General features: G+C 48.6%; 1 protein-coding gene across 1 annotated transcript; it reads right to left on the bottom strand.

Moving 5' to 3' along the window:
* Positions 1-834: 834 nt before the first annotated feature.
* Positions 835-2,685, bottom strand: LOC146526404 (uncharacterized). Its single transcript, XM_085207170.1, has one exon. It carries the CDS (start codon positions 2,683-2,685, stop codon positions 835-837), a length of 1,851 nt encoding a protein of 616 aa, XP_085063296.1.
* Positions 2,686-10,843: the final 8,158 nt, after the last annotated feature.

Genomic DNA, 10,843 nt, shown 5'->3' on the forward strand with positions numbered 1-10,843 from the left:
CGGTACGGGGCATTGACGCGTCACAGATACGCGTCAGCGCCCCCTGCGCCCAGGATGCGGCGTCTTCTGCAGACGCCAAGCTCTGGGGCCGCCAGGATTTCACTATCGCGGCCTCCTCCAACAACTCCCTGTCGAGACGACCCTGTTGCCACCGCGGTCCGTACTCTCGCGAGTTTGGACTGGGGGCTGGTGGCACCGCAGGATGTATGGAGATCTCGTACAAGATGTAGAGGTGATCCGAGAGAGTCTCCACATCATCCAGCACTCGCCAGCCCCGAACACGACATGCTAGGGCCGGGCTCGCGACCGAAACGTCCACGACGGATCCGCCCAGCCTTCGCACACACGTGTTCTTGGTCGCTCGGTTGAGCACAGACAAACCGGTGGCAACAACCCACTCCGACAGCGTCACACCACGCACATCCGTCGTTGCGAAGCCCCACACGCTGGACTTCGCGTTGAGATCGCCGGCCACCAACATCTCCGCCGGACGGAATCGCTCTACCATTTCCCCCAATCGTATAAGGAACTCTTCAAACTCCGCGAGAGTTCGATTGGGGGAAAAGTAGACCCCTACGACAACTAGGTTGCCGACAAGTGCGGCGACGCATCCCACACCTCTCTCTACACGTGAGAAAGGCGGGGAGCCCGCGGCGACCTGGGTGATAATAGTCACCACCCCGGTGTTGTCGGCTACCCAGTTGTCTCTGTCGGGAACGCTGTAGGGCTCCGAAACAACCGCCACCTGGATAGACCACTGCGCCAGGCTTTGGACCAATAAGTCCTGGGCCCTAGCACAGTGGTTAATGTTCGCATGCAACACGCGGAGAGCCATTATTGGTCTTCCATGTGTTGCACCTCCTCAGGCCCAGCTGGGATATTAGACCTGGCCGATATTGCCGGCACTCGTCTGCGCTTTCCACCGTTATTGGTGCTAGCCTTTCCACAGGCAGCATTCCCCAACATGTGATTAGCGGGCGTTTGCGCCGCCTCACACACCGGACAATGAGGCTCTGCCGAACACGATCTCTGCTGATGCCCGGTCTGGCCACACTGGAAACACTGTTTGCTGCGGTCCACCTGGCTACTGCACTTCGCAGCCATGTGGCCCACTTCGTGGCAACGGAAACAACGTTGCGCACGGGGCATCAACAGCCTCACTCCAGCAGAGACGAAGCCAACAAGTAGTCTCGCCCCGCTAATCTTCTGCGCTGCGCCGACAGGACATCGGACCCATACTGTTCCTAGACCGGCCCGGTCCTGTCGGATCTCTCCGACTTTTATATTACCCGCAGCACAGCCGGAAACTCGGCTTATTGCCGCCGTCATGTCCTCAGCAGTGGCGGAGTCATCGAGGCCAAACACCCTCAATTCCGCACATTTCACTGGCCTCGACACCTGGACCTCTTCGGGGCTGAGAACCCCACGCAACTTCTCAGCTAGCGCATCCGCCTTCTCAGCAGTGTTGGCGCCAGGCAACTCTAGCATTCTAGCGCCAGTAGACGCAACACGGAATCTCAGGTCCTCTATACCCAGGTCTTCCAACTTTATACTTTCCTTGACCCGGGTAAGGACATCGCTATACGACATCTTGTCGGCGACGGCTGGCTGCAACTTAATCGTCACAACTTGCGATCTAGGACGACGCAACTTTGGCTCCTTTTGCGCTTTAGCCTTTTGCGCTTTCGGCTTAGGAGCTGGCTTTCTCTTCTTGGCCCCCTTCCGGGCTACTACAGTCCAGCCCTCGGACATATCAGCCGGAGCGGGTGGCAGAGGTCGAGGCTCAGTAGATGCGGTCTTTACCGGGCCTTTCTTCTTCTTGGCCTTTTTAGACCTTTGCTCCTTTGGTGCCGGATTAGCCGGCGCCATCAAAGTGGATGCGACAGGGTCCACTTGCGCCTGCTTTGGGCTATCCACCTTGCGCTTGTCCGCCGCAAGCGGAGGTCGCAGATTTCTCTCCGGTGGTAGCCGATCTTTAAAGGCTTCCAGCCTGGTGGAGACCATAGTGCCCACTATGTCCTCCACAGCAATAGACTCCGTGGGAGTGGGTCGCAAGTCCGATGCTCTAGACCGCTCCAACTCCGCTCTCAAAAGGGCAAACTCCTTCCGCAACTCCACCAACTCCGACTGCAGTCGCGAGTTTGTTGCCTTGAGGATATCCACTTCCTCTGATGCCGTCCTCTTTGCCAGAGTATTAACGGCAGAAGAGATAACTCCGGCAGCGTCTTTAAGGGCCCTAGTAAATGTGCCCTTCAGATTCCCCGACTTGCAGGCGACTCTATTGATTATAGCCAAGCTATCAGATACTTGGCTACGCAAGTCGGAGACCATGTGCTCCTCACCGCAAAGTTCCAGGGGCACATCCGAGAGCCTAGAACTTGCTCTAGTTTGTATCGCCGCGGAGATTTCAGCAACTTCCTCCTCCGCCCTCAGCCGGCGCTCCTCGCGCTTGGCATCGTTTAGCGCCTTCTTTCCAGCAGCTAGCCCTATATTCTCATCAGGAATATTTGGTACGACCACGACTCCCTCTGGCCGAAGCAACCTTCGCTTTCGGCTTGTCTCTGTCTCCCCATCCGCATCCGAGGATTCAGAGTTACTCTTCCTGTGATGGCGCCTCTTTCTGTCCTTTCGGAACTGCGCTTTAGCCCCCTCGATAGCATTGGAGCCGTTCGACCCAACAGACATCACGCCATCGGCGTCTGACTCGGAAGCCGCACAGAAACGGCCTCGCGACGAAAGTGACGACCTGGACCTATCTCTTATAATAGAGGCAACCTCCTCATGGTCCAGACGCTCTAACACGACTCGCGCATCCTTCAACCCCCCTCATATTGGCACAAGTGCCGGACTTTTGCCCCTTTCGAGCAAAGTACTCCCTACGCCTTTCTCGGGCACAACTACTACTCCGCCCATCTCGGGCAACAACAGATCACCGCCCTCCTCGGGCCTCCCTACGTCATCATTTTGGGTTTTTAATTTAACATTTTCCATTTTGTTCCCACGAGTGTGGGGGAAAAACGGTCCATCCGAGCAGTGCCCCCTGTACTCGGATAAGCCTATTACGCCAGGGTGTCGGCCGGTACCCTGGCGGGACCAGCAGTAGCGACTGATCTCCCCATCAGCCATGAACCCCTCGCGCTGCTTCGGCGCTTGGGTTGGGGTAATTTTTTATAGAGGTTTTCTTCCTCGCAGCCCGGCCGGTAAAGGCAAGGCCCTCAGTTCCATTCCTGATTACGAGACATGACCGCAACCAAGAGTGGAGTTCCGATATTTTCGGCGCTGGCACATCACTGCACCTGCGTGGCGGTAGGGTGAGTACACACCACGCACGCCCTCCGGTTCCTCACACTGTGACCTCTGCATGACAGAGGACACGCGAAGAACCACGCCGGATTATTAGCCAGCGAGCAATCATTACCCAAGGACGAATCCTGTAGGCACCAATTACTCGCCGCCCAGGGTGCACCGGTCCGCAACACTGTTCGTCCCCCCCGAACGACAAGCATTCGAGAAAGGGCCAACAGCGGGTGAACACACGAGGAGGTCATCCGACCAAGCACCCCAACCTAACCTGACATTTTTTTTTTTTTTTTTTTAACGTGAGGAAATCCTTTTACGGATACCGGCCCGAGTGGGGACTCGAGCGGGTTATGTGGGACTCATGGACCGGCTGAAGGCCAATCCCAATACCCACTAAAACCTCACGGTGCTCCTCCTCGACCGCCACTGACCGCGAGACGCGGGGACTAGAATCGTCCACGAAACGCGGCGGCGGGAGCCTGCTAGGCACGTCGCGGAGTCAAGTGTGTGTGGGCACCCTCGACGGCCTGCTCGGAGTAGCGCGCGGGAGCAACCTGCGCGCGCCTACTCGGGCTAGGTTGGTAGGCGGCCAGCTTCCCCAAGCTGACCGCCCTCTGGCACATTAGGGCGGAAGGCGGCGATCGTGTGCCGCCCTCCGGCGACCCGGTCTCTTACGGCGGATGGCGACTTCGGCAAAAGCCTCCCTCGCCCGTTCCGCCGACTCCTTCTCGAGCACCACTGCCTCGCAGAAGGATGAGACCGCATCCCACGACGTCTCGCTGCCGGCCATAGCCTTGACCACGGCCGGCAGGGAAAGGTCGTCCCCTATGACGTCGCGCAAAGCGCGACGTTGAGACGCCCAGGCTGAGCACACCTCCAACGTGTGCTGGGCCGTCTCATCGAGGCAGTCGTCGCAGTGGTGGCAGCGAGCGTCGGGCTCCCTCCCGGCGATCCGACACAAGTAACCCCCGAAGCAGCCATGCCCCGAGAGCACCTGTGTCATGCGGAAGGTTAGGACGCCGTGACGCCGCGCTAACCACTGGCGGAACACTGGACGAACAGCCTCGATCGTCCTCAGGCCGGCAGTTGGTGTTGCCAGCCGAGTTTCCCACAACTCCATTGCGGCTACCCGCACCTCCTCAGTGCGTGCCTGGCTTGCCGGTTCCCCGGACACTAGGCCTATTATTTCTTCATTTGGTTCATATATTTCATTATTTTCCATAATTTTAATTATTATTATTATTTGAGAATCAATAATTAATCAACGAATAATCCTATTTTCATTAAATATACCATCCTCTATAGAATGATATCAAAATTTACCTCCTTCTGAACATTCTTATAATGAATAATAATCCTTTTTTAACCGACTTCTGTAAGAAAAGGAGGTTATCAATTCGACTGTATTTTTTTTTTTTTTTTTATGTTTGTTACCTCATAACTTTTAACTGGGTGAACCAATTTTAATATTTTTTTTTTTATTTAAAAGGTATAGCTTCCCGAATGGTCATATTTTTTTTTTGTCCATGTCTGACAATGGTATCCATGAGAAAATCACATAAGTCTTAAATTTGCATTATGCATGTGCGCGACTAATAGCCGAATAACTCAATGTCGCGCCAACCGATTTTGATGATTCTTTTTTTATTTGAAAGGATACACTTCAAGGATAATTTGGTGAAAGTTTGGTTAGGTTTCGATTATGGAATCCGGAGAAAATTGAGAAAGTTTGTTTTTGTTGGTCAAAAATTAATTATACTGTAATAGTTACAAGCAAAAACTTTTTAAATTGATGTCAGAAGTGAGATTCCTGATCGTTGCATTTCTTTTCAACCAATCTCAAAAAAGAGGATGTTCTCATTTTCAACCAACTTCAAAAAAGGGAGATTCCGAATTCACCCGAATACTTTTTATGTTTGTTCTTGTCAATATACCAAAATGTAACTTTGCACAAAAATAATAGCTAATTAAATGAAGTTTTACATAGAACAATCATAACCACTCGTTGACAACCACTACCACCACCATCACCACTCACACCACATTCCTCAAATAATACCTATCAATTGAATAATTTCATTATTATTTTTTATTTCTATTTTTATTAGTTTAATAATTATAAATTATTTTATTTTTAATTATAAAAATAATTTTAATTTAAAAAAAAATAAGAAAAATAATTTCAAAAAATTTTTTTGAAAATGATAAATAATCTTTTTTCAATTTTTGATCCTTCAACAAATTTATTTAATTTCCCATTTAATTGAATTAGAACATTTATTGGATTATTATTTATTCCTTTATCTTTCTGATTTTTTCCTAATCGTCATTATTTATTATGAAATTTTATTTCTAATAAACTTCATAATGAATTTAAAACTTTATTAGGACCAAATAGAATTAATGGATCAACTTTTATTTTTATTTCATTATTCTTTTTTATTTTATTTAATATTTTTTTAGGTTTATTCCCATATATTTTTACTAGAACAAGTCATCTTAATATATCCCTTTCATTATCTTTAACATTATGATTAAGATTTATAATGATTAAATAATACACAACATATATTTATTCATATAATTCCTCAGGGAACACCAACTATTTTAATACCTTTTATAGTACTAATTGAAACTATTAGTAATATTATTCGACCTGGAACTTTAGCAGTTCGATTAACAGCTAATATAATTGCAGGTCATTTACTTTTAACTTTATTAAGTAATACAGGTATTAAAATACTTAATTATTTATTAATTATTTTAATTATTGTTCAAATTTTATTATTAATTCTTGAATCTGCCGTAGCAATTATTCAATCTTATGTAATTTCTATTTTAAGAACTCTTTATTCTAGAGAAGTAAATTAATGTCTAATCATAATCATCCCTATCACTTAGTTGACTATAGACCTTGACCCTTAACAGGAGCTATTGGAGTAATAACCTTAGTAACTGGTTTAGTAAAAAGATTTCATAATTTTAATATAAACTTATTATTTATTGGATATATTATCGTATTATTAACTATATTTCAATGATGACGAGATATTTGTCGAGAAAGAACATTCCAAGGAAAACATACTATTATAGTATCAAAAGGTTTACGGTGAGGAATAATTTTATTTATTATTTCTGAAATCTTTTTTTTCAAATAATTTGTTCTATTAATGGAGAAGCTCTATTTTGGTAATTTAAATTAGATCAGGTTGCCATTTCTAAAAAAAGGATATTCCTTTATAAATGGGGTTTAAATCCATTACATATAATCTGCCATATTAGAAATTTCTTAAAATAGGAAGTTCATTATAAGAATGTTCAGAAGGAGGTAAATTTTGATATCATTCTATAGAGGATGGTATATTTAATGAAAATAGGATTATTCGTTGATTAATTATTGATTCTCAAATAATAATAATAATTAAAATTATGGAAAATAATGAAATATATGAACCAAATGAAGAAATAATAGGCCTAGTGTCCGGGGAACCGGCAAGCCAGGCACGCACTGAGGAGGTGCGGGTAGCCGCAATGGAGTTGTGGGAAACTCGGCTGGCAACACCAACTGCCGGCCTGAGGACGATCGAGGCTGTTCGTCCAGTGTTCCGCCAGTGGTTAGCGCGGCGTCACGGCGTCCTAACCTTCCGCATGACACAGGTGCTCTCGGGGCATGGCTGCTTCGGGGGTTACTTGTGTCGGATCGCCGGGAGGGAGCCCGACGCTCGCTGCCACCACTGCGACGACTGCCTCGATGAGACGGCCCAGCACACGTTGGAGGTGTGCTCAGCCTGGGCGTCTCAACGTCGCGCTTTGCGCGACGTCATAGGGGACGACCTTTCCCTGCCGGCCGTGGTCAAGGCTATGGCCGGCAGCGAGACGTCGTGGGATGCGGTCTCATCCTTCTGCGAGGCAGTGGTGCTCGAGAAGGAGTCGGCGGAACGGGCGAGGGAGGCTTTTGCCGAAGTCGCCATCCGCCGTAAGAGACCGGGTCGCCGGAGGGCGGCACACGATCGCCGCCTTCCGCCCTAATGTGCCAGAGGGCGGTCAGCTTGGGGAAGCTGGCCGCCTACCAACCTGGCCCGAGTAGGCGCGCGCAGGTTGCTCCCGCGCGCTACTCCGAGCAGGCCGTCGAGGGTGCCCACACACACTTGACTCCGCGACGTGCCTAGCAGGCTCCCGCCGCCGCGTTTCGTGGACGATTATAGTCCCCGCGTCTCGCGGTCAGTGGCGGTCGAGGAGGAGCACCGTGAGGTTTTAGTGGGTATTGGGATTGGCCTTCAGCCGGTCCATGAGTCCCACATAACCCGCTCGAGTCCCCACTCGGGCCGGTATCCGTAAAAGGATTTCCTCACGTTAAAAAAAAAAAAAAAAAATGTCAGGTTAGGTTGGGGTGCTTGGTCGGATGACCTCCTCGTGTGTTCACCCGCTGTTGGCCCTTTCTCGAATGCTTGTCGTTCGGGGGGGACGAACAGTGTTGCGGACCGGTGCACCCTGGGCGGCGAGTACTTGGTGCCTACAGGATTCGTCCTTGGGTAATGTCGGAACTCCACTCTTGGTTGCGGTCATGTCTCGTAATCAGGAATGGAACTGAGGGCCTTGTCTTTACCGGCCGGGCTGCGAGGAAGAAAACCTCTATAAAAAATTACCCCAACCCAAGCGGCGAAGCAGCGCGAGGGGTTCATGGCTGATGGGGAGATCAGTCGCTACTGCTGGTCCCGCCAGGGTACCGGCCGACACCCTGGCGTAATAGGCTTATCCGAGTACAGGGGGCACTGCTCGGATGGACCGTTTTTCCCCCACACTCGTGGGAACAAAATGGAAAATGTTAACTTAAAAACCCAAAATGATGACGTAGGGAGGCCCGAGGAGGGCGGTGATCTGTTGTTGCCCGAGATGGGCGGAGTAGTAGTTGTGCCCGAGAAAGGCGTAGGGAGTACTTTGCTCGAAAGGGGCAAAAGTCCGGCACTTGTGCCAATATGAGGGGGGTTGAAGGATGCGCGAGTCGTGTTAGAGCGTCTGGACCATGAGGAGGTTGCCTCTATTATAAGAGATAGGTCCAGGTCGTCACTTTCGTCGCGAGGCCGTTTCTGTGCGGCTTCCGAGTCAGACGCCGATGGCGTGATGTCTGTTGGGTCGAACGGCTCCAATGCTATCGAGGGGGCTAAAGCGCAGTTCCGAAAGGACAGAAAGAGGCGCCATCACAGGAAGAGTAACTCTGAATCCTCGGATGCGGATGGGGAGACAGAGACAAGCCGAAAGCGAAGGTTGCTTCGGCCAGAGGGAGTCGTGGTCGTACCAAATATTCCTGATGAGAATATAGGGCTAGCTGCTGGAAAGAAGGCGCTAAACGATGCCAAGCGCGAGGAGCGCCGGCTGAGGGCGGAGGAGGAAGTTGCTGAAATCTCCGCGGCGATACAAACTAGAGCAAGTTCTAGGCTCTCGGATGTGCCCCTGGAACTTTGCGGTGAGGAGCACATGGTCTCCGACTTGCGTAGCCAAGTATCTGATAGCTTGGCTATAATCAATAGAGTCGCCTGCAAGTCGGGGAATCTGAAGGGCACATTTACTAGGGCCCTTAAAGACGCTGCCGGAGTTATCTCTTCTGCCGTTAATACTCTGGCAAAGAGGACGGCATCAGAGGAAGTGGATATCCTCAAGGCAACAAACTCGCGACTGCAGTCGGAGTTGGTGGAGTTGCGGAAGGAGTTTGCCCTTTTGAGAGCGGAGTTGGAGCGGTCTAGAGCATCGGACTTGCGACCCACTCCCACGGAGCGGCGTGTGGACGTATGCAGTGTCCAATTTCCAAAGGGTAGGGTACAAGACAAAAGGTGAACTGTTTTGTTTTGTTTACGATTCTGGTGCTAAATTCTCGTTAGTTGAAAGTTTTTCTGTTACATTTAGTGGTCGACGGTTTAGTAATGTTGTTACTATGACCGGTATTAGTCAAACACGAGTATACAGTACCGAACAAATTCTGTGTTTTGTAGTATTAACGATTGCCCTCTTAGGATATTATTGTCGCGAGATTTTAAATCAGGGTTGTACAGTAAACATAACTGACTGACATTTTGTTTGACGGGAATCTTTATGTAAATTCAGTGAATAACGATAGTGTGAGTGAGTTGACTTTGACTGATATCTCAGCTGATATTACTGGTAGTGACCGGTGGTAGTGACCGGGTTGGTTCGAATCGCACAGTACAGCGGCGTCCATATAGGATGTCGCCGGACGAACGTAGCGTTATACGCAACAGAGTAAAGGAAGGTTTACACGTGAATATCATTAGGTCGAGCTGTCCTCCTTTTGAAAGTCCGGCTTTATTAGTAAAGAAGTATGACGGTTCAGACCGTATCTGTATTGACTATAGTGAGCTTAACAATAATACCAACCCTGACAGTTATCCGCTTCCATTAATTACTGATCAAACTTCACGTTTTCAGGGTGCTAATTATTTTTTGAAACTCTATAGCACAAGCGGTTTTCATTTGATCACAGTAAACGAAAATTCTGTAGACAGTACTGCTTTCATAACAGGTGAAGGGCAGTTTGAATTCTTGACTGTGCCTTTTGGTCTGAAGAATTCAATTTCGATTTTTCAGAAGACAATTGTGATCGTGTTGGGTGATTTGGTTCGTGATTGCGTGGTGGTGTATTTTGAGGACATTTTGACATTGACATTGTCTCAACCGATTTAGCGGTCCAGTATGGGAGGATTTAATGCAGTGTTGGAAGCTGTGACAAGGGCTGGTTTCTCTTTGAACCTAGTGAAGTGTTCCTTTTGAAGTGGAGGCTAGTCAGGTCTCTATCGCCTCCAGAGACTGTGATTAAGTAGTAGCAGTTCGTCGGATTAGCTTCCTATTTCCGTCTATTTATTTTCCGTTTATTTTCCGTCAGTTTTGAATCTGTTGTTCGTCTCGAGGCTGAGGGGACTATTGAACAGCATTTTGACTTTTGCTGGTTTCCGGTCATGGTGTGCTGGAGGATTTGTGGATGTCTGCGTTACTTGTAGGGTCGCGAAATCTCACTCAGGAAGAGTTCAAACTAGCCTGCATCAAATCCCTAAGGTAATGATGCCGTGAAATACGGTTCGTGTAGACGTGGCGAATAGGCTCAGCGGTGAAACGATAAGGAGTACATTTTCATTCTGACAGACGCGTTCGCGAAGTGTGTTCTTTTGTTTCGTGCGGCAGGCATTGACTCTTAGAGTGTTCACGAGGTGACTTGTGGCTTTGTTTGGGGCTCCAACTCGCATCATAGCTGACCAGGGAAGATTGTTTTACTGGTGGTAGTTTTCACTAGTAGACTTAGGTTGGCATCTTACGGCGGCGGGCTTACCCAGTGCTAACAGGCAGGTAAAGCGCGTCAGAAGTGTGTTAAAGTCCATGTCGACAACGTTTGAGACTAGCGGTGGTAATAAGTTGTGGCAAGAATCTGTAGGAGGGTACAACTCGAGATAAATTGTACGATGAACCGGTAGATTTTAATTCATAAAATAACGATACCGTTATCATTGATGTGTATCGGTGGTGTGTATCATTGATG

Source organism: Heliconius melpomene, unplaced genomic scaffold (genome assembly GCF_056956725.1).
Source record: "Heliconius melpomene rosina isolate 202511_hmr_F unplaced genomic scaffold, ASM5695672v1 ptg000055l, whole genome shotgun sequence".
Classification (NCBI taxonomy): domain Eukaryota; kingdom Metazoa; phylum Arthropoda; class Insecta; order Lepidoptera; family Nymphalidae; genus Heliconius; species Heliconius melpomene.

Bases quoted from the DNA above. Each gene is read 5' to 3' on its own strand.
- LOC146526404 (XM_085207170.1), bottom strand. From the start codon at position 2,685: ATGTCTGTTGGGTCGAACGGCTCCAATGCTATCGAGGGGGCTAAAGCG.